Raw genomic sequence first — 24750 nt, 5'->3', positions numbered from 1 at the left:
GGACCCGTTGCATCACACCTGGCAAGGTCACCAGGTATAAACCGATTACATTTCACATGGTTACAAAATTTTTCCCATTTCATTTGTGACTACTGGTTAATGGTTTTATATTAATAATTGCTGGAAATTACAAGTTTAAAATTCCCTGATACTTCCAATGCTCCTAGTATTACAAACAAACTATAGACTGAACATAACACTTAACAAAACTACCAACACAAATCCCTAACGCTATAAACTAAACAACAGTCTGGTCCATGGCTGCCATTCAATACCTGTATAATGTTTTTTGTGTCACTCCAGGTAAGTGTCATGCATGTAAGGTTTGCAGGAGATAAAAGCATTAACAGGAAACGCATGGAAACTCAATGATGTGAAGAACATGCGTCAAGATCTGTATCAGAATTTTCACTTAATCTCTCTGACCTGTAGTCAATTGGAGCGTCTTCATTCATGCCACGAGATTCCGGATCAGATGGAATTTCCTCCTTTTCCTTCACTGCAATGAAAAATGAAAGAGATTATTTATTTGTAAAATAGGATGTGTTTGAATACAGTGGAATTACTTCAAATAGACAGTTTTGTTCAAAAGGTCTTCTCAAGTGACCATCCTTGATGTCATTTGAAATACAAAAATGTTATTATAAGAAATATGAATGTCCACCTGAATGCATTTTGTAGCCGATGATAGACGGATACATTTGCGCAGGAAAGACTAAAGGAATCTCGCTCAGTGGATGCAAATCAAGGACGCTGTCTGCCGACGGAAAACGCTTTGAATACTGAATGGTGATAAAAAGAAACTGCTTCACAAAGGCAAAAACTTGTGAATAGCTTGAGGCATTTATTCTTCATAATTTGGCAAGACAGTATGGCTAATAGGCACAGTGGTGTAAGAACGGGGGAATTTAATATTTTCTGATCATGCATTTGACTCGGTTTTACTTTGAAACAAGGACAAAAAGTCTTTGCATTGTTATGCGCAGAAGAATCTGTCATGGTTATGCATGCGTCTGACTCTTTAGAGGACACAACACACTTTTCGTAAATTAAATAAATCAATTTAATATTGAATAGAAGTTGACATAAAACACACAAACTCAGAGGCTAATGTAAAAAATACTGTTGTGATGTAACAAAATAATATCAAGAGTGAATTGTAAATTTAAGCATTTAGAGCAGCTTGAGGGACTATTATTAAACGTTAATTGCATATATAATATGGAATAAAAATGGTTAATGAACAGTCGTTTAGTTCTTTTTCAAGAAATGTAAGCATAAAGTTGACCAGCAGGAGGAGCAAATATTGGGGGAAATAAAACCCACGTGAGCATCTTTTAAGGATGCACGTTATGTAAGATATACAAGCATGGATTACATAATATCATTGATAACACTTTAGAGATAAGGTCGGATTCGTATTTACATTAGTCAATACACGAACAATCCTACGTCATGTAGTAACAGCGAATCGATAGTCACTTGCCGTGAGGGTAGGACATGCGAAACAGGCTTTAGGCGGTGCCAGCAGGTGTGGACAGAACCGCGCAACACAAAGGCACCGAGCTAAGGTCAAGACGTCGTGACCACAGCAAGTAGCTCACACAATTGTTGCTCATTCTGAATATACGTAGCCGTAGGAGCTTGCTGTGACCTTTGAAGCTATTTGTGTCTTACCTGCGTACTTGCCGCCTTTTTTCCTGAACACAAAACAGCCGATGATGGCAAGCAGAGTCAGCATAGCCGTCACACACATCAGTACCACAATCCACTGCTGGGATGGCTCCAGTTGCTTACTAGTAGCTGCAAGGACAAAACAGAGTTACCATCTAATATTATGAAAAAATGCAATCGATATCAACTTAAAATCTTGAAAATTGCATTGGGTTAGCGGGCAGATGAGATGAGTCCTCAAATGTTGTTTCAAATATTGTTTCTTAAGCAACCTGCTTTACATATAACCTTTAATAGTGTTATTTAAAGTCACCCATCCATCCTAGTTTGGATACAAAATTGAATATCCAATGAGATGGAACATATCCTGTTAAATTGTTCAATGGGATTTTAGATTGATACAGTATACTAACTCAACCTCCGTCGCTGTTCTCAACTTCTCACCTTTCTTCGTCTTGAAAACCTCCTCAAAAATACTCAAGTCATCAAGCCTGCGTGAACCCAGCAGGCGAACTTTGTACACAGTTCCTGGGCTGAGCCCTTCAATGAGGTGAAAACCTTTAGATGTGTTTACAGCTTCGGAAATCTGCCAGACACCACCACCTGAAGGAATAACCATATGACCCTTTACAGTACAACCCTCCAGCAAAATCCACAGGAGGGAGAAGCGAACGATTAGAAAAGCTTACAGAAAAGTACGATGCACTATATAGTCAAAGGTGTGTGAGGACTTTTAATTTGACATGTAGAAGTGATTAAAACGTATACAATTGTAAAAAAGGACAAACCCTGGACCACAAAATCAATCATATGTAGCAATACCCAACAAAACATTGTATGGGTCAAAATAAAATAAAAATGTATGCCAAAAACTATTAGGATATAACGTTCTGATCATATTCTATGAAGATATTTAGTAATTTTCCTACCCTAAATATATCAAAACTATGTTTTGAGTGGATGTACATGAATGGCGGAAAACACAACGCATTAAATAAAATAATTATTGAAATAATTGTTTTTTCAAAATATTTGTAGTTAAATTGTTTAGAATCAATGTAAATTTGCTAATTGTGACAACCATTCGATTTAATCAGTTATAAGTTATGTGAATTGTTTAAATATCGCTAGCTGTGGAACAAGCCAGATCGAATTAGTTGAAATAAGCGGAAATATTGAAATATTGTCCCTTTATGATATAGCTTGCATAAAACAGTATCAGATTATTTAGCAGTAAGTGATATTTTTTCTTTTGTTTTTAGCACAGATTGTGAATGTGGCCTTGTAAAGTGTGTGACGCTCCATTCCCGGTACTAGTTGTTGAAACATTTCCAAAACGGTCGCAACTGCAGGTATCTGCGTCTACCAACTTTACTCGCTGCTACCCGCTCTTTGTGAATTACCCACTTAAATTTATTATCTATGTAACTCTAAGCTTTCGGGTTCATCTACTCTCCACAACATCATCACAGCGGTAGGCCAATAGACAGTGTTAAAACAAACCTATTTCTTCCTTGCAAAGGCCTGTTACAGCGTCTCTGAAGGACAATTTCAAAAGCGATAAATAGTGTATTGTCCTATCCCAACAAACATGATGAATAGCTTATTTATTCAGCTTTCCGATTATGTATAAATCTCAATTTCAGAAAAGTTACCCTTATGGTTGGTTTTGTGGTCCAGGGTCACATTTGTCTACAGGTAAATTGAGGGCCACACCAAGCCTGGTTATTAAAAAGGTAGTCCAAAAGTACGCCATCTGTGCAACGTGTAAGGCATTTAATAGTAATTAAAACTGATGGTGTGGTGGAGAAAAGTATCTTACGTTGATTCATTATCGCAACATAGAGCTCTGAATCAGAGTCATCTCCTGTGGTGCTCCAGTGGATTCTTGCAAAGGTGTCACTTATAGAGGTGGATACGTTGAGCACTGACAGAGAAATCAGAACAACAAAATAGAGATAGAGAAGATAGAGAAGGTCAGAGAGCACAGAAGAAACCCAATACAGTCCTTCAACCAACAGGAAGAAATAAAATAATGTCTAACTGTAGATAGATGAATGTATGGATACCCAAGTTAGGAGAGTTTTCGACGACAGTAGGGATACCCATGTTAGGAAAGGTTTCGACGACAGTAGGGATACCCATGTTAGGAAAGGTTTCGATGACAGGTGAAGTGCCCAAAGTAGATGAGGTGAAAGAGAAATGTTGCCCTGCAAGAAAAAGAGAATTCAGACCTTGTGCATTTCCCTGTGTTGTGTGGTGTGTAGAACTGGAATATAAAAACTCAACATATTTTATATTCTTGTGTAGAGCCTCTGTGCCAAATACTGTACACGCTGCATTATTGATCATCGCCCTGCATTATTAAATGGTTACAATTTTGCTTGATCAAAATCTAACGTAAAACTGGTGAAATAAATACAAGTATTGCTCCAAAACAACTTGGAAAAAAAACGAATGTAAGTAAGGTAAGCACTTATTTTTGGAGTGATTTTGTTACACATGTTAGATGTACTTTCTATAGTTTCTATAACAGGTCTGTTCCATCACATTTATGGAAAGTACTGTATATCGCCACTAAAAAAAGAGAGAACATTGCACAATTACCATTGCACAATTTTGCACAAAATAACCTTTGTTTAATTCTCCAATAATATTTCTCCTAAATTTTAAATAAATGTTGATTTTCAACATGCGTTCATTTGCTGAAAAGTAAAACTGGATAAACAGGTCAAAATAACAGAAAAGATGCTCTGTATTATTTCAGATCTCCAATACTGCAAAGAAAACAAGTTCATATTCACTTTAAAGCAATGCAACAGTCATATTAGTAAAAGCATTTAGGAAAAGATAAGAAATATTTTTAATGTGATAACCTGGATTTTTATCACAGTTTTCATGACTTTATGTCACTCCTAAGGTTTGATTTGATGGAAATCCAACAGATTCTTGACTGGAACGGCCACAATACATCAAGTCACTGTCACTAAGTTGTGTGATATACGTTCATGGACAAAATGAACCAAAAGAATATTACCAATAAAAAAAATTATTGCAATCAAATATTGGCCATAAAGAATAACAACTGAAAATGTGTAAACCAGAACCACTCCTTCAAAATTCTTGTGACCATAAGCTAATGCTGAGAAGTTTTCCTGATATAGTAGCTTTGAAGATTAGCATTAGGTTGCATTTAAAGGTCACAAGAATGAAAGAAAAAATGCAGATGTCATGGCAGAAGCCATTTTCGTGCTCGCAAAGGTTACATTTGCAAAAAAGGGCAACACATGGCCTACAAACTAAGCTGCAAAAGCTACGCACGTCGGTATGTCACACTTAGACATCTCTGTTGAGGTCTCAGCTGAGATTGGAGAAACTTCTGGAAATGCACGCTCGGGCAAAGTGACTAGTTCACGAGTGATAAGAAGAAAAAAATAGGAGCATATAAAGAAATGTGCAATTCTTATCAACACTGTGGCCTATAAATCAATCTTTAGTAATATATTTCATTTTTCTGAGGCAAAGCTACTATATGTCTGGCCAATAACGCGGAACATGATTCCAGGGGTGCAGATAACGCACCCTTTCGTTTATCGGATCGCTGCGAATTGCGCATTTTAGAGCAAGTCATTTTTGAAAGAACACCTTGCGACTGTGTCAAATGTAACAGGGCTAACTTCTTTCACTTGTTTACTGTATTGGTCTGCATTGACACTTTTCCATAGACTTCTGAAATGGAGTCTGACACCAGCTCAACTCACATGCTTCAGGGACGGTTCCTCCCTCCTCACCGGCAGCCGAACCACAGCCCATCCGCGTGCACGCACTCAGATAGAACTTATACTGGTGGTCTTCCTGCAGATCTTGCAAGACCCACTGTGTCGTGTCTGGTGAGCTGATGTTCACGGAGTTAAGCTCGCCCAGCGTCTCGCCAACTTTAAAAATAAAACATTGTGCATTCATCAATTTTAATGAATATATAAAAAATACTAAATTCTAAGAATTTGTAACAAAAACATCTGTCTTTATGTCCTATCTTATTTATATAATATTCTAATGATATACTACAAGATAATATTAAAATGTCAAACATTTCTTTGTTCTGTTTAACACAAAAGAAGATATTTTGAAGAATGTAGGAAAGCAAACAGTTCTGGGGTACTTTTGACCACCGTTGTAATTTTCCTGTGGTGACCAAGAACAGTTTAGTTATAAGCATTTTTCCATATATCTTTCTCTGTGTTTATCAAAACAAAGAAATGTATAGAGGTATGTAACAACTCGAAGGTGAGTAAATAAAGAACTGTCCCTTTAAGTCGATATTGAATAAAATGTAATCAAAAACATAATAAATCTTCGAGTGGTTCACAAATTGGACTAAATCATTTATTTAAATGTAACTGAATGTCATTCAATAAAAAGCATGAGTCATATGGACGAATTTTAGTCTGGTGTCCCACGGTAAAAAAATTCTAGCCAATCGTTTTATGTGATCTTTCATCTATGGATGAGCTATTTCATTACGCAACATGGATTGTCAAATTCAGTGAGGTACATGATGTAACATAATAAATGTGCTCTTACCTGTCTGGTATTGCAGCAGGTAACCCGTGAGAAAGCCGTTGGCCTCGTGCGGAGGCGCCCACACCAGAGTGATGGAGTTTTTCTGAAAGTTTGTGGCTCTCAGTATATGAGGTTTGTCAGGAACTGTGGGAAGATGTCAGACGCTACAAGTCAAGAGACGCCTAAAAAAAGTCTGTTCAACCTCTCCCCCAAGACTATATAAGTTAACAAAGGAAAAGATTTAACCTTTTTAAAAAATAAACAAGTGAAACGCTTGAAAGCAGTAAATTTAGCACGAAAACTAACAGTTTAAATATAAACTCAAACTTCGCTGGAACTTAGCAAAGCCTCAGCAAGCTGAATTTGAAGGTTTAAAGTGTCTAGTGCCAAAGCTCTGCTTGCCTCCCTGTGGAGTTGTGAAAGAGATGGCGCTGCTGCTGGGCCCGTTCCCTTTCCTGTTGAAGACGTTGACAGTCAGGTTATATTCAGAGAAAGGCTTCAGTCCAGGCACCATGGTGTGACTACTGTTTCCAAGGATGGTGAGAGACTGCTTCTCTGTGGGGAATCTCTTAGAGGTCAGAAGACTTTGAGTCTGCCACCAGTGCACCTGGGAGCGAGAGATGAAGTGGAAGAAAGAGAATGAATGCAGGAGAGGAGGAGATATTTAATGAGAAGATACAGCGTGTAAAGAGAGAATCAGAGACAAGGGGAGGAAGATAAAGAGCAATTATAAAAGAATAACTCTGCACAAGGGCATAAACTAAAGAGGGAGTCTGAAATAGCTTTCAATATTTTGCTTGTGGCTGACTGAAGATCCACAGGAACTTTATCTGAGGTGCTGAGATGGCAGAAGGGTCAAAAACTAACCATGTATCCTATAGGATGACCCATGAGAGCGGCATGAGGCACCGGGGACCAGCTGACCTTCATCAGTGTGGAGCTCAAAACCTCCACAGATACGTTCTCTGGAGCTGCTAAGGGCACTAGAAAGGACAACAGAACAAAGGTCAAGGTTATGCTCTATAAATAAGTGCGCCACAAGATTTCATACATGACTAACATTTCTAAAGTCCCACTGTGTTGAAAATCAGCATTGGTTTATATTAGTTATGCATCGAAATTTAAGCTGTCGAAACATTTCGTCCGAAACTAGCTGTTATTATAGGATGATCATGTAAGCCCGCCGTAAAAAAGGCTAGCAACTAATACAAAGAACGAGACAAGCTCAAAAGAAGTGGACAGAAAATGACACGCAGTGACTCTGTGATGTGTTTCTGCGCGTGCCCGCCTTTTTGATTATTATAGGTTGGAGAGCACGCGCAATGTCTCGTGCGCATTGTAAAGCCGAGCTTTAGACGGAGAAGAATCTTCACATATACATGTTAATGATCAGCAGAACGATCGATCAGTAACTGATGATGTAGCTCCGGGGACTATAATATCTCTGAACCTCATTTAAAGCCTGTTTACATGAACAGACTCACTGTGTTCTGCCTGTTGTTTTCATCATTCAAATCATTTTTGGTATCGGCTCTGCCCAGAATTTTCACTTCCGTGCATCACTAGTCTGTGTGATGTTTTTAAAGTCCCCCTGTGGCCAATAAGATTATCCCTTAAAACTAATCTTGGACCATCAAAATTATATATTTAAACTTTTTTTCCTGTGAAAATAAATTCTCCTGCATTAAAATTACTTCATTAAGTATACACAATCACATGACTATGCAAATTAGCCCCGCCTCCAGTCAATAGGCAGTCCAGACGCTGCTAAAAGTGAAAGTGAAACTAAAAGCTGACTCAGCAATGCAGCGATTGTTTCAGCCCGAATCTATGTACCATCTTTGCATATTTATGCGAGTTGAAACGAGGTTTTGACTTCATTCATCGGAGCAGTTTCAAACCGCATTATTTAAACTGTCTTTGGTAAACTGCAGTTTTCTGGAGAAAATACTTACCAATGCCTTAAAATGATAAATCTACACGTGGGTTGATATAAAATACCATAAACACAAAACAACATTAAAAAACTTGGTTTTCACCACAGGGGGTCTTTAAAGGGGTTATTTTACAGTATGAAGAAATGATTTCCACATGAAGAAAAATATGTTTCAATATGTGTTTTAAGGCACAGAAGGATCAACTACAGAGGGACGGGTAACTAGGGCAAAAATGTATTGTAGTTAACCCTTGTGTATTGTTTTGGCCGGCCCGTTTACCATAAAATAATATAGTTTTTTCAGACTTTTACTGTATATTTATTCATGATAAACATGTTTCTTTCACTCATATCAGGTTTTGTTCAACCGCATTTTCATAAATGTAATTCAACATGAGTAGATGACAAATACAGTATTACCTAGTGTTTATGGTGGCTATGTTGCTTGCAATTTCGATAAAAACCTGTCAAGTATTTTTTACATGAATTTTCAGTCTGTATTGAATCAAAGACCAAATGTTGTGGGTCCACAACAGCTGTTAGCATCAAAAACATGAACACCACACAAGGGTTAAGTGAAACGAGGATTGTTTTTGGGAAAAGCACTACAGTAAAATAATGCAGTGAAAGACTTTTTTTGCAACCGAAGCAAGCAGAACTGTCAAGATGTAACCTACAGTACAGCTACACAAACCATGCGTATGTGTACATACTGCACTGTACAATACTACAAGAATAACAGGGACATCATTAGGTCTCATACAGAAACAAAACCAGCCCAACCTGTTGCATCATCCTCAGGACAATGCCAAATGTCAACTAGAGACAAGGGGAGAGTTGGGAAAGGAAAAACAAAAAATGGTATCGCAGTGAGTACTTGGGCAAAGAATGTGCCAATCCACAAAGCACAAGCTAAAAGCTCAGCAGAAAAGATTGATCCCTGTTAATAGTGGATTCATTCCCTCTCCTGTCCTGACTAATCTCTTAATCTGAAGAGTTTAAATTGTTGGCTGATACTGTACGTGCCAGACTGGCTAATGCGTTAATATAATGCCATACTCACGGTCTTCCCCCGAATAACCTGTCACAACTCTGGGTTCTGGTGCCCACCCGTGCTTGTTGTGGGCCTGGATCTTGATCTCGAACGGGACGAACGTAGGGGTGTTTTCCACCAGAAATGAATGTCTCTTCACCATCTGCTCTTTCCAACTGTCCTCGACCCCCAGGAGCCTGTAGCTCAGTTTATATTCCAAATCGGGACCGTTGTGCTCCACGGGCAAGAGAGGCTGGTGATTAAAAGAAGAACTGGGTCGATACACTTGCAAACATTACTGTGCATTTGGATCATTGAACATTTGGGAAACGTGGAGGAGAATGTGTGCCGTTTGCTGATGGGTTTATCAAATTTGTCATGGGAACTTCTTTTCTTGGGTGCCTCTCTTGGCTTTCCTTCAAAGGACAAGCCTGAAGGCATCAAGACGATGCTGGAGGAGGTTTGATTTAATAATTGAGCAAAACTGGCCCACGATTAAAGAATCGCTCGTAAATGTGACTGCCAATGACAAGTAGATTTTTATCTTTCAATTAATACACCAACTGTTCCAAGAGAAGAACTGCTCAGAGGTTGTTATTTCATAACTACAAATTAAATAAAGTAAGTTTGTTGACTGGACCAACAATTTAACATTAAACATGGGTTTGGAAGTTCCCGGCAATTCAGCATTTAAAAAAAGATGATGCTTTGAGAGTTTTCTGGCTATGTATTTTATTTTATTTATGGGTAGTTGAAAAAGAAACCGTACCACATGTCCTTTGGTGTGACAGCAAACATTTAGAAAACAAACTGTTAATAATGTATTATTTTATATTATTTATATAAGGGAGATTTATCTTCATTGTTTCTTTTTCTAATTTAACTATAGGACTCATACAGTATTTCATACATTGTACGGTTTATTCGTCCACTACCCAAATGTTATTGTGGTCACTGCTGGTTGTAATATTTATTGGTTTTGTGATGTTTGATGATTGTCACCACGATTAAGGCCTTACTCCAAAAGGACAGTGGAGAGAGAGACAGGAAGGCACATATGAGACAAAAGTTGACATGCAGTCTACAATGATAAATGTTTAAATGCAAATTAAAATTGCAGATTTTGGCTTCTTTGTAAATCTAAGCACAGTCTGAGACACAACTGAGATCTTAACTCCAGAACAGACCCGTGTGAGACCCTTGCTACCTTTTGGTAGACTTTCAAGCCAAAATCTCAACTTGTTTTCCATTTAATCTCATTATGGGTAGTTTTAAAACTTCAACATTTCATGCCTGCTTGCCTGATGTCATTTGTTTTATTCTTGCTCCTAACCCATGCATATATGCATACGTATTAAAATAATTTAACAACGCTGTTCACATTCATATTATTACCTCCCAGTTGATGTACATTTGATGTGGCAGGTGACCCTCAATCCTAATGTTTTCCGGGTTCCTGTCAGGAGCTGTACAAATGTGAATATGAATAATTGAACATCTGTCTCAGTCCACGATATCATTTCAATCTAACGCTGTCGACGTGCATCACGCGTGACCACGTCCGAGCATTCATTGATAGTCCAAGAGAGTGCTCGCTTAAGGAGCATTCAAATTGATAGAGCTTTTACAGACATCTGTATAATTTTCTAAGAGTAAAATCTAACAAAGACTTCAAATAACTGCAAGGTAAACCAAAGAGAGCTTGAAGATGGTATTCCACCAGTAACACCGAAGCCCTACCGCAAGGAGGAGTTCTGTATCTTTCAGAGGGCATGCTGGGATGGCTTCTTCCGACAGCGTTGACGGCAATCACTCTGAACTGGTAGTTAATGTGGCAGTATAGTGTCAGGGGGGCTGAGGCCTGACTGCTGGCGACTCGTAGAAGGTCCTTCCACTTCTCCGGCTCCCAGTAGTTCTCTTCATACTGGATGATGAACTCTGCTCGCAGACAGAGAGCGCGACGGTCATTGAATGTACAGATTATGTGCTCTCAATACACAGTCTGACGGTCCCAACGGGAGCCCACTTAAGATGAGGGGTATGAGCAGTGGCTTTCACACCAATAATTTATTAAAATACGCTTAAAGCCAGAAGTGTGGAAATTGTTAAGTTATACGTGAAGGGTACATTAATGGAAAAAGTTTTCTTTGGGCAAGTGTATTTATAAGGTCTGATGTACCTGTGACAGGGCTGTTGTGATCAAAGGCGGCTTCCCAATGGAGCTTCACGCTTCGCTCCTTCAGGTTAGAGAGCGTCAGCTGGACCGGTGGATCAGGGACATCTAAATAACATTAAAAACATTACAATGAGTTTTTGTATTAAGGTTAATATCATAATTACAACATTTAAAGGGAAAAAAATGAAAATCCTCAAACTTCTTAAGCGGTGTCTCCCTTTTTTCAGCTAAAGACAAACAATGGACTTAAATAAATAAATCCAAAATATCCAGCAGGGTTGGCAGGGATACTTTAAAAATGTATTCCTGTACAGTTACAAAAGGATTGCAATATAAAAGTAATGTAGTCCGCATGCATTTGGATTTGGAAAACAGAAAAGAAACATGTTTTAAAAAATATTTTCATTTACATAGAAGAAAAGGAGCATCAGGATTGTCTTGAGATCACTCAAATAAGAATATACAGTAAAAAAAATTATATACAGTAAAAAACAGGAACTTATTAGAGTGGGCTGCAAGATAAAAATTAAGTCATTATTGACTTTGATATTGTAATCATGGTTATAAATAACATAACACAATATAAGTGGCATATTTTTATAAGCTATGTAGATGAAACAAGCTGAGAAGCATTTAGGAATATAACCGAGGTTATAGTCTTTGGCCCCCATGACAACTTTAATAGCAGTAATATTGATCTGGATTACCTTTCTCCAACTTCGCCCTGCACTAAGAACCTAGGTGTTCTCTGGGATCACAATCTCAAATTTGAAATAGAAATAAATGCGGTGATTAGTTCTTGTTTTTTCCAGCTATGTCTTCTCTCTAAGGTTAGATCCACCCTCTCTGACAAAACCTTAGAGATTGCTATCCATGCACTCATTACATCGCGGTTGGACTATTGCAACTCTCTCTACTCTGGCATATCGAAACACTCTATTGCTCGTCTTCAACTAGTACAGAATGCTGCTGCTAAGTTCCTCAAACAAAAACGTAAATTTGATCATGTTTCACCGATCTTAAAATCACTGCATTGGCTACCTGTGCATTTTAGAATCGAGTTTAAAATTCTTCTCTTTGTTTTTTAGTCAGTACACAATCTGGCACCAAGCTATCTGTCCGATCTTCTCTGTCCACACGATTCCTCACGAACTTCTGTCTGTCCCCAGATCACGGCTCAAGAAAAGAGGAGACAGAGCCTTTGCGATAGCCGGGCCTAGGCTGTGGAATCGCCTTCCGGCTTATATCCGAACTGCCCAATCTCTAAATGTTTTTAAATCCTCTCTCAAAACCTACTTTTTTTCTTTACCTTTTAATTCATTTTTATCTCTTGTAATTGAAAGTATGTTTTGTCCCTGTTATCGCATGTATTGTTCAGCACTTTGGTCAGCCCTGGTTGCTGTTTTTAAATGTGCTATATAAATAAATACAAACTTGAAACTTGAGGAATGTTTCACTTTCAAAACACAAAATTCTAACTCAACATAAAGACTTCTCACAAGGGTGCAAAGAGAAACAAAAACTTGAATAACACGAAATCTCAGCTATAACAAGGGCAGGGCAGGAGCAGGACAACCAGACACGGGCATAACCAAAACGTACCAGCATAGGACAATGGCATAAAATAGGGGAAACAAACAAAGGATAATAACAATGGGCAGGTGCAGGGAATGAAACACTAACAGGTAGATAGACGGGGAAACGCTTAGACTTGTGACAGGAGAGCACATGGCAAACAAAACAAAGGCCATGTGCATCAGGATCATGACACAGGCACTCTATTATTTGCGAATGTGTACCGGAAATGAAGGGCAGTCAACGAACACGCACATGCGCAGTAATGTTTGATAATATCATTGCTTTGAAACTGTCAATAAAGTGAAATATTTTTAAATAAAAAATTGCTCAACTTAAATTATTTTAAAACAAATTCTTTCTTTTTAGATCTTCATAAGTAAGTGAGTGAATATAAGATAACTTTTAATATTTCTGGTGCAGGAGGACATCCGATAGTCTATCAGCATTTCTGCTTGTATAGATAAGGGTGAAAATGGCTACATGACTGATATTAAGGATTTAAATGACATTTTACTCCAATATGCTGACTGCTTGATGCACATACGCCATACAAAACTCAAAAGCTCAAGAAACTCTGATAAACTCTAATCTGATTGGCTGCCTTTATGAAACTTTTGAGTGTAAGCAGTTTTTTATTATCTCACCCGAAACCACGTCGTAATTTCAAGGCGTCTAATTATTGCTTTTGAGGACGAACTAATAACTGGATTAGTACACCATGTTCAGTGTCATCAAAACTCTGAAATCCCTTTGAAGTTTTCTTTGAGCCATTTACAGTAGCAGAAAGCAACAAAGATCCACATGTGACGTTGCGTGTTCGAAATGATCTATACTTACTGTAAACACATTGTAACTGAAAATTCTAAATGTAAATATGATAAAAATCTAGAAAAGCGTTTTTATTTAGTCACTGCAGTTCTTTTTATATGATTTCAGAGAGTCTTACCGAACACAGTAACATATGCAGAAGCCTGGTTTTGGTCCAGCGATGTTCGAACAATGCAGGTATAATTTCCATCATCCCTATGGCTCACGTTGGTAATCCGGAGAGTCCCGTGATGTATGGTATATCTGCAAATGATAACAATTGTATAATAAGTTATTTCTGGCATTAGAAACGGAATCATATTCACATTTCTTTATGTAGTATTCCTAGTGTTTACTATAGAGGGTATGCATTTACGTCACTTTCCCACGTGAACACTCTGGGACACGCAGCCTTGCGTGCCAGGACACGTAGCAAAATTGCTGCTTTTAATAGTAGAAACAAAGAATACCTGGGACCAAACTCCCAATTTTTTGCTTAAATTAAAAGCAGTTGAACTCAGGGTTAATGCTTACGACTTACAAAGGAACCAGGTGTCCTTGGACACTGATATGTTGCATGGAATTGCATTTCCTGATATTGTAAGCAGCCTTTTTGCTGAGTATTTTGCAACTCAATTATTTTGGCATGTTCACGTGGGAAAGTCACGTGCATACACTGTAAACAAAAATCATTAAAAAACACTGGAAATTTCAGTCAGCTGGATTTACAGAAATATGCCGTAAAGTAATAGTTTTTGACCGTAATTCTAAAAATTTTATTGGATAAAATAAAAAATTAAATTACACGTTTTCCCGTTTTTCTTGTAAACTACAATAAAAATCTAGTTTTTCTACAGTGTACCTTCTATACCGATGTGACTGTCAGGTCATAGGATATAGATTGACACAAAATCACAGGACAATAGTCTAGAAGATCCTTTTGAAAAAGAAATGAGGTTACAACCACTAGCCACTTACTTTAAATTGATATTTCACCCAAAAAAAGACAATGTTTGATCATTTCTTCACCCTCGTTTCATTTCAAACGTGTATGACTTTTTCTTTCTTCTGCAGAATACAAAAGAAGATATTTTGAAGAATGTAACCGAAAAAACATTGACCCCCATTGACATTTCTAAAATATCTTCTTTTGTGTTCCACAGAAGAAAGAGTGCCTACAGGTTTGGAACCACATGAGGTTGAATAAACGACAGAATGTTTGGCTCAACTTAAATGCATTAATTCCCACATGAGAATATACAACTACTCAAAAAGTTCACCAACCCTCCCGAGAGGTTAGAGTTGATTTGTATCCCATCCTTCACCCACAGGACCTCCAGCTCTCTGCTCAGGGTGGGGTCGCACTCCACCTGGCATTCCAGTTCTGCCATAGATCCTCTTTCCACCCTCATATCCTGAGGAGCTTCTACAATTCTGGTTGAATCTATAAACAGCAAAACTTCTTTTTCAATACCGTCAATGAATCTTCCAGAACATTTTTAGAAAGAAAATTAACTTGCTAGCCTTTGATGAAGAGTTCAGTGAAGATGCTGTCCGTGCCCTCCGAGTTATTTGCGAAACATTTGTACTGGCCCATGTCTTCCTTCTCGGCACTGTGAATCTGCAGGGAGCCGTTCTTTAGGAGAGAAAATCTCTCCCCATCTACCGAGCCCTCTGGGTCTTCTCTTCTCCTACAAAACAAACATTGAACCCTTCACAGTTCTCTCAGAAATAGGTGCCCATGGGAAAGGCCTTTACCGCCGTGACTGCAGATGCTCTGTTGATAAGACCGAACCCGGCGTAGCCTAGTTTTTAGCTATAAACTTGACTTTCAAAATGGACCAAAGGTTTTTGAAAGAAAACTTTCTAGGAGAAAAGGGGTAAGAATACGAGTGCAAAAGAGGGATCCCCAGAGAGCGCAGGTATCTCAAAAGGGCTATAGATCTTTCTGTGTCCATTTTCCTTTATTTAATGCACTTGACCCCACTGGACCTGCAGTGCGCATTTGTGTCTACTGTCATTCAGCCATTATCTGACAACTATTTCATGTAATACCCTTCTAAAAAAAGACCCGCAGTTGATCGACCGGCATAGCCACACGTTTAAATCTATGCTGGACCATCAGCCCGCTCTTTCTCTTGATGCTGTTAGCTGGCCACTGCTGGTAGATCTCACAACTACGTATCTAAGAGCAAACATCATCCTTTTAATACTGAAGTCAAAGGTTCACAAAAAAGATAACAGCAGTAAATGGATGAACTAACAATGAGCATCAGATGTATTTCAGCATTTATTATTCCTTGTTAATGTTAATACAGGTTTCGTGTTAGTTCATGGTGCATTCACTCATGTTAACATTGACAATGTTTGATTTTCAAAATGTCTTACTAAAAGCGCATTTTTTTTTAACTAAGAATAATAAAAGCTGTCGAGATATTGTTATTTCTCAGTTCCTGTTAGCTAATGCAATAAACTAATTCTTTACAAATAGCACCTTATTGTAAAGTGTTACCAATTAGACCACAAATAAAGGACAGGTGAATACATTTCTATTAACAACTAATACTTAACTTTAGAAGTAAATATATTTGGATTTTGGTGGTGTGTGTGTGTATATATTACACTGATATCTCAAAAAGATAAAATAGTTTGTGCTCAATAATTCATTTGTGTAAATCTCGTGCTTCTCTGCGTCGAGTTCAATTTCTGAACAAAACAGCAGCTTTTCTAGATCCAGTCGACATGCGGTGGCAAAATGAGCTTCTATTTTTAGCCTTTGATTGTCTAGGAAATTAGTCACAAGTTGATCATGACCTCTAGCCCACGGGGACTATCTCTCGAGAGGAAAAGTCGGGACATTTTAAACATCCCGGTGGAAGGTTAAAATATCCCGCTATTTATCAAACTGCTCAACGTGTGCATGATGTACCATCAAAAGATTTCACGAACGCTCTCGCAATTTCTCTCCAGTGACTAAACTCACCAGTGAATGGTGGCGGGCGGAGAGCTGAAGACTTTACAGTCCATAATCACACTCTTCCCAGACATGGTGGCGTACTCCAGATAATTCCGTGTCAAATGCAAAGGTGGGTGATCTGAGGGAAAGCCAGAACATTAGTCAAAACATTTACGCGCACGGACACATCAAACAGCCCGGGCGGCATATGGCTCACTTTAGTGTTGTGGTTTGAAACAGAGGCACCCAGAAAACTCCCGGATTCACAATTAAACTTTAAAAAAGCTATTTGCATATAAAAGAGCTCTATTTTCCTGCCAGCCACAAACAGAAAAAATGTGGCAAAGTGATTTACACACGCGGTAGTGTTCTTCTACAGTATGCAATTACAAATGAACAGCTGTTTCACACCCTTAAGCCACGACACGCGCGTCATATCATAATCAAAGCCAGAAAAACTTCTACGAGAACCTCCATCTTCCCTTATGCTGCTATGATGAAGTGATGCATGTAAATGAGGTGTGTTGCTCGCCATTATTGCCCTCAAAACATCACTATACCATATCCGCTGACTCCAGATTGACTCATAACAGTGTGGAAAGAAGCACTCACTCATAACCAGGATATTAGCATTGTTGATGAGGGTCCCGTGTCTGTTGGAGGCCTCGCATTGGTATACCGCACTGTCGCTCTTCTGGGCTCCCAGTAAGATTACTCTGTCATCCAGCACTCGGTGATTTGTGGAGGGGAAATCTAGGAAGCAAGCGAGTTTGAATTGGCACCCATAAAGTGTTATAGACTGGGACTAAAAAGAGCCCTTGGGCTATCGCAGCCAACAGTAGATCGAGGCTCTCAGAGACATGAAGACAGATCTCTTAATTCCTTTAATCTATATGTATCAAGTTTTCAAATCGGTGTTTAATACATCCAGTCCATCCCTGGTTTATATTTTGTTTAATCACATAATTCTTATAGCAATAAGATACATGCAAGGTGACCCCACATGTGACCCCGTCTGCGAAATCCAGGCTCTAGACGCATAGTCAAATTATGATATTATGAGCCATGAAAGTGATGAAAAGAGCTAATGTGTGTTTATATTACTGTTGGTTATATAGTAATAGATTTCGGGATACAGTCATCAATTATTCATACTGTATATATAATATAATAGTGAAATTGATAATATTATTGGCATTTTTACAGAGTGTTATGTTTACATTGGCAAAATTGCAAAATTGTTTTTACAGACTCGGTCACAGACACATCACTGTGTTTTCACCTAACATCAATACATTATTTCACCACGGCATGTCAACTGTGCCTACATACAATATTTATTGCAGTTAATTTTGTTTAAATCATAGAAACTGAAAAAAAGAAGAAACAACAGACCATTCAGTAACACATTCTGCGTTGGCTCTAAGCCGACAGATTCAATTGAATATCCATGATAAGCATGGGAGAGAGAGGTTAAAACACACCATCCAGAGGCCAGCCGTTTCGTTTCCAGGTGATTGAAGGTTGTGGTTTTCCTGTAGCCAAACACTTGATGTGGATGTCAGATCCAATCTCTGCTAAGAGATTCTTCACTGGCTCCTCCTGCCAGCTGGGGGGCTCTGAGAAACACAACATATATGGGGATTAACCCAGCCTCTTGTTAAGGACAGTAGTGCCCCCTAGTGTTTGAAATCGATATGGTTTTACAAATTTTCATGTTTTTTTTAACAACCTGGAGGTTTGTCATTTAAATAAACGTGTGTTTCGTGGGCAAATATACTTTATAATAAACAAATACCACAGTAGTGAGATACTTGCAAGGAGCTATCAAAAAATACTGTAACTTTTCCAGGCTTGAACAAGTCACATGACCATAAGATCTAGAGAACGACCACATACCCTCCATAACAACATGGAAATGCCGAACATCTTCTCCAACAGAATTCACTGCCGTGCACGTGTATTTGCCATCGTCCTCTGGCTTGATGTCCGGTATGAACAAAAGCTTCCCGAAGTTGTTTACAACTGCATGCTCCGGTAAGGTGCCCCCCATCTTAGTCCACTGTATTATTGGTGTTGGCCTGAAAAAACACTGTTACTCGTGGAAGTGCTTCTTTCTTCTATGTGGTCACAGAGAAGCGAACTTACAGTCCTTCTGCGATACACTCCAGCTGAAGCTCGTCTCCTTTTTTAACATGGCTTGTTGAATGACCTAATGGCTCTATAATGTTCGGCTTCCATTCTGGAGCTGAATAAAAGAGGATTGACATGCTTACAAACTATGATGGACACAATGTAATGAACTTCCTATATACAATTTGACAGAAGAGATGTGTTATTTAGATTTTATTTCACATGTTTGACACTTTATTTTTAATGACACATACTATAGAAGAAAACAGAACACTTTTTTAAGTGCACAAAATATATGTTTGTAATCTGTTGTTAACTGGCCCCCATTCACTTGCATTGGTTTTGTATCCATATAGAAGTGAATGGGGTCCAGTGCTGTTCAGTTACCAACTTTGTTAAACAACTTTGTTGTTTTGTGTTCTGCGCAAAATAGAAATTCATAAAGATTTGAATTGACAAGAGGGTGAGTAAACAATGACAGAATTTTCATATTTGATATGTTTTACTAAATGTGTGACATGTGACTCACCCAATATAATGTGATCATCCTCGCTTGAATTTACTGAAACAAAAGAAGCGTTTGCATTTTTAGCTCATTTAAATGATAGTGAATGACACACACACAAAGAAAAATATAAACCAACGCAAATAGAGTTAATACAAATAATTTGCACATCTAAGCTTGAAATCTTCAACGCAGCAGACAAAAAATATTTAAGAGGCCTCTTTGAGGAAGTGAGTTTTAAACTTGACTAATAATTAACTTCACTTATTTGAGCCACGATATTATTTTGAGCCACTCCGACAATTACTTTAACCCAAAGGGATTTTGTAGATGTACAGTATGAAATCATCGAGTTCAACATCTTCTTTTTCATTTCCTCAGAGAACCCTGCCACATACTTCTCTTGACCCTCACAGCCATGCGTGGTTTCTGAACAATGGTGCGTATCTTGGGAAAGGAGGCAAAACAGCAGTAGTCGCTGTGGCTGTCCGACGCCAGCGTATTAGAGAAGTACAGGTTCCCGTTGAGTCCCATGGACACCCTCTCGTTCTGCTCGATGTGCTTCAGATCTGAGAACAATACAAAGGGGATGGTTGGACTAACATGAGCAGCAGGGCATTGGAGAAGGCAACCATCCAAACATCCCAGAAATAGCCTCTTCTGACAGACATCACAACAGATAACAAGCAGCGTGAGAACAGCTTTGAATGTTCCTGCGCCCCCCCTGGAAAATGTAGAAGGTTCAACACGATCCTTTAAAGCTCAAGTGTGTATGGTGTAATAAGGCCTTTCGTATGGTAAAAACACCAAACGGGATCGAAGACCCAACACATACGGAGCAGTTTTGCTGAAAAATAAGTCTTATCTGCTGTTGTACTGATGGTTTGCCTCAAGGGATGGCACAATTAGAACCCAAACAAATGTTTACCATCATTGGCCTGTTATTAGTTGAGGTGTTTTTCAAATCCCAGTCTGGCGCCACTAAAATGGGAGTTTGTTGAATCATATGCATGCACAATTGTTTTTGGACTACAATCACAGACAAAGAGACGATTGACACAATAACAGAGGTTGTTGTTTACATGTAGGTTCACATCATGAGACGGATTTAAGAGGTTTGAACTACAGTACCGGTACAGTTCATCCAGTACAGTTGCCGAGGTGGAACACCTGTTGGTGGGTTACACTCCAAGAGCGCTGAGTCTCCTTCATTAACATCCACTGGCTCCATCCTCACTCTGGGGAACTTGGGCACCGCTGTAAGCAAACACAAAATCAACACAAGATACGCCAACACAGCTCACCGAAGAAGTTACAGGCAAACTCTAGGGCACCAAAATGGAAATGAATGATGCCTGCAAAGCTTTGTAAAGTTCTTAATAATATATAATCCATATTACCCATCTCTGAAATATGACTGGTTAATATTAATAGTGTTCCTATTGAAATGTTCACAGAACATAAAAGTAAACAAGAAAATTCAGGCGTGGAATAAAAGACACAAATTTGTACAAATTACGTAAATGTCCTAATTTAAAGGAGCAATGTGGATATTTTAGCACCTGCTAGTGGTGAGGTTGTGAATTGCAACCAACAGCACTACAGTGGCTGCACAGGACTAAGATGTCGTCATGTTTATGCTTCTTTGCGGAAACAGATAAAGTATTTATGAAACACGCTCTGTAGAGCAGTTTGTCCGTTTAGGGCTACTGTAGAAACAACACGGTGTATTCCATGTTTATGTAGATAGAAATTTTCCACGGTAATAAAAACATAAAGCTTCATTATGTAAGGTCTCTATACACCTATATGTATATACCTTATGTACAGTCTATTATATTGCATTTGTGTCATTAGATTCTGCAAACCATTCCGCATTTTACCTTTAACTAAGGCCTAGTCCTGGATTACTCTAATCCATGTCCTGCAAACCGCCCCTCAATGTTTGCATTAAAGTACAATACAATACATCTTTATTGTCAACCAAGGTTGAAATGAAACTGAAAACGAAGTCATATTCCTTTTTAAACAACACAATACTACCGTTTCACAGTACATGTATTTTAGGATGGAATGAGCCTGATGTTTTTCAGTTTCCATGTGTCTTTGCGTTCTCTCCTTGCTGTTGGGAACATTTTATGTCACGGCACAACACCTAGACTGGAAATGAGGGGGACGCGGGGGACGGAGCGCAGTGAGTGAATTTCAATGTGGGACAGAGTTCCGTCTCAAAATGGGAAATCCCTTCATTTTTATCAATGATATAGCCTCCATACACAATGCACATTTCATACATACGTACCGTGGCTTACTGTACAAGTACTGTACAAGTTGACTTGCAGAAATGCTTACAGGAAAAACTGGAGTTGTACACGGCTGTACATACATGTGTGTGCATGTATGAATTGAGAAATTAGTACAAATTTTATTGATTTAAAGTTCGGAACAAGAATTGTTATCCACAGTATATGACGGGAATGAAGGAAACTGCTGGATGAGCAGACGTGGCTGATGATAGGACATTGGTGTATTGTTTGCTGAAGGATATACTATAAAGCTAGACCAGCTGTTGGGAGTGTCTTGAACTGAATTAAAACCGAAAAACATGTGAGGTAAACATGTAACAATGACCAAACTTGGTTAGCAGCATCATTTTGGACTTATTCAAAGCGACACATTATGCAAACTTCTTTGATATTTTATTTTTAGATATTATTTTGCTATTCCATAATCTGGAAAGTTTTTCTTCGCTAAAAGTTACTATCCTAAGCCATTCGGCATGCTTACACTATATTTTACAACGTGGTGCTAAAAAGCAGTCAATTCGGACAAATGTGTCCTCCAGTCTTAGATGTTTCACCTGACAAGTTTTCCTGTTATTTGAATATATTAGAATTAGATTGTATTTACTTTTAATGCAATATTAACACAACTGCGAACTACTATGAAACCACTGCATTGCCATGGCAACTTACAAGTGACTAATCATGACGTAGTTACCTAACCATACCAATAAATCCAGTGTGGGAACAGTTTGTACTAGTATACTGTATGTTGAACTGAGTTAAACCGCAACTGGAACTATAACCCATTGTTTTCAAAAACAACTTTTGCTTCATGACAGCAGTTGAAATGAAGATATATATGAAGAATGACTTACATGGCACGATAAATTCAGTTTCCTCTGATATTGCAGTTCCAAGCTTGTTTGATGCGTAACATCTGTACTTTCCCTGGTATTTCACTTTATCTTTAGTGTTCGGTATCACAAAAGTCCCATTAGTCTCTTCTGTTGTGGGTCGAGGGTCTTTATGGGGGTTAAAATCCATTCCATCCTTTTTCCAACGGTAGCTGTTCGAGAAAAATCACATCGTCAGCAAAAACAAGTGAGCAATGCTAATATCCCAACCATGAAATATGAGTTATTCTTAGCAAAATGACATCAAGTTGGATACAAACATCAATCCGTCCACCAACTCGAGATTTCACCCCAAAATAACAACTCACTATTCATTCAACTCCATATCATTCCATACTTCCATCAACTTCTTTAATCTAAGAGAATATTTGAGGTGATTGCTCATACATACTCCCTTCCAAGTATAATAGCATTATGTTAATTCTAGTCTTGCATGTTGCCATTTCACATTTTTTGGTCTATTTTAGAGCAAACAGTAGCAGCCATTGTCTCTAAACTGTTGTGTCTTAAATGATAGGATCCACCGAAAGAAAAAACAAGTCAAACAGGATACAGGTATGTAAATTACACATGTGAATAGATAATGACACAGTTTTAAATGTCAAACCAAAGCTAATGACTGAACAGGAAATGCACTACATGCATAAGTACATGAGTTCTGACTCACGTTGGTCTTGGGTTGCCTTTGGCCTCACACTTGAGGATGTAGCTGTCATCATACGGTAAAGCAATGAGAGAGCCTGAGGTCTGAACGGTGATGGTCGGCAGCTGCTCCACTATATCAAACAGGTCAAAAGATAGAAGAGCCTTACTATTTAAATGCAAATTTGTACCAAACAGGAATCTTGGAGGAGTTCAATCTTCAGTAACAAGTAATACTGTTGGATAATGACTTGGAAGAACTGTCATGGAAATGAGCTTGCATAGTTTTTGTCTATAGTTCATTTAAAAACATCTGAGAGTAATTTATCCGTCCTGCTACTTACTTTGAGGAGGAAAGTAAACACCAAAGACGCTGGAGAAGATGATCAACAGAAGCCAGAGCCTCCCGAGCCACCTCATTCCAGCCAGCAGATGCCGCACAGAACGGCGCATATCCCTTGGAAATTTCCTCTTCGATTCAGCTCTCCACAGACTCCTCCAAGGCAAAGATCTTAAGAGCCATAAAAGAGTACAAGAACAGAGAAGTAATTACAATAAATCCTTCTACAGCAAAACCAAGAGAGGGATTTGAGGCGTTCTCTGTGATTCGATACTGGAGGTGTTTCACATCCTAGTGGATTTACAGCAGACGAGATGCTTTTAAAAACATTACACCTCAGGCAGGAGGGAGAGCCACATGTTAGCACTAAAACACAGGTACTGACAAAAACTTTTGAGTTGTGGATCGTAGGAATGTGTCAGTCTTGAGTCAAGATGGTCGTTCTTTAAACATCACATGACAAGCAGTTTTCCCCTGTATTGATGGTTTTTGTAAGTAGGAACCTTGCTAACAAAAATATGTATTAAGAAAGTTTTGCTAACATTTCCATTACGTTATGAAAGTGTTATTTCCGAACATTTTAAACAGTTTAAGAACAACAAGTTATACCATCGTTTTTAGAACGTTTAGCACTTTCAACATTTCTATCGATTACGTTGAAAGAAAAGTTAGAAAACGTTAGTTTGAAATTAGTTTGGGACGCCAAAATGTTTGTCAATGCCGTGTAGTCTGTTATATGTCACAGCCAGGAACCATTGATGTCACATTCTACATCAACTTAGCAACAGAATCGAAGTTTTTTATTTAGATATTTTGATTTCTTTTTTGCATGTCTTGATCAAGTAAATCCCCTCAAAGCAAATAGACATGCAAATCTGACTTGAGTCATAATTCTGGAGAGCCATCTAGAACAAATCTTTAAAAAAAAGACCTGAAATACAACTTCTGCAAAGTCTGTAAACGGCGATGCTTAAATTACAGACGTACCGTCTGGGATGAGAATGTCTCGTTGTTCATTTCACTCTGTGCTGTTTGCCATCACGCCTCCACAAAAGGCTGATGAACCGTGAGCGTGTTCACGCAAGAGGCTCATTCCTCGCATAATCGCTCACACTCGCAAGCAGCACCGAGTCAAGCCCGCCTGAGCAATTTAAAAGCATTAACCTAAGATTAGCTCTCCTTATCCAGGAGTGGCCAGAGGAGATGGA

General features: G+C 38.5%; 1 protein-coding gene across 3 annotated transcripts in view; it reads right to left on the bottom strand.

Annotated features, from left to right (window-relative positions):
- The window catches only part of chl1a (cell adhesion molecule L1-like a), a 49195-nt gene that overhangs the window by 5766 nt on the left and 18679 nt on the right, over positions 1-24750 (bottom strand). For 2 of the 3 annotated variants that reach the window (XM_079478353.1, XM_079478354.1), the window contains exons 2-28: positions 23547-23713; positions 23228-23336; positions 22522-22712; positions 20493-20618; positions 19760-19930; positions 19386-19418; positions 18872-18971; positions 18623-18804; positions 18208-18342; positions 17336-17476; positions 16751-16862; positions 15292-15458; positions 15052-15211; positions 13907-14031; positions 11386-11487; positions 10947-11144; positions 10602-10672; positions 9237-9459; positions 7105-7220; positions 6640-6844; positions 6259-6381; positions 5436-5609; positions 3744-3884; positions 3497-3601; positions 2119-2277; positions 1678-1803; positions 427-499 (exon numbers count right to left, since the gene is read on the bottom strand). In XM_079478353.1, coding sequence (XP_079334479.1) covers positions 427-499; positions 1678-1803; positions 2119-2277; positions 3497-3601; positions 3744-3884; positions 5436-5609; positions 6259-6381; positions 6640-6844; positions 7105-7220; positions 9237-9459; positions 10602-10672; positions 10947-11144; positions 11386-11487; positions 13907-14031; positions 15052-15211; positions 15292-15458; positions 16751-16862; positions 17336-17476; positions 18208-18342; positions 18623-18804; positions 18872-18971; positions 19386-19418; positions 19760-19930; positions 20493-20618; positions 22522-22712; positions 23228-23336; positions 23547-23655 — 3677 coding nt within the window. In that variant the 5' untranslated portion in view covers positions 23656-23713. The remainder of the gene's footprint in view (positions 1-426; positions 500-1677; positions 1804-2118; positions 2278-3496; positions 3602-3743; positions 3885-5435; positions 5610-6258; positions 6382-6639; positions 6845-7104; positions 7221-9236; positions 9460-10601; positions 10673-10946; positions 11145-11385; positions 11488-13906; positions 14032-15051; positions 15212-15291; positions 15459-16750; positions 16863-17335; positions 17477-18207; positions 18343-18622; positions 18805-18871; positions 18972-19385; positions 19419-19759; positions 19931-20492; positions 20619-22521; positions 22713-23227; positions 23337-23546; positions 23714-24750) is intronic. The other variant, XM_079478355.1, reaches the window with a different exon arrangement.

Source organism: Barbatula barbatula, assembly GCF_947034865.1.
Source record: "Barbatula barbatula genome assembly, chromosome: 17".
Lineage (NCBI taxonomy): Eukaryota > Metazoa > Chordata > Actinopteri > Cypriniformes > Nemacheilidae > Barbatula > Barbatula barbatula.
The sequence above is the reverse complement of the archived record's forward strand: the minus strand, read 5'-3'. Positions and strand labels throughout refer to the sequence as shown.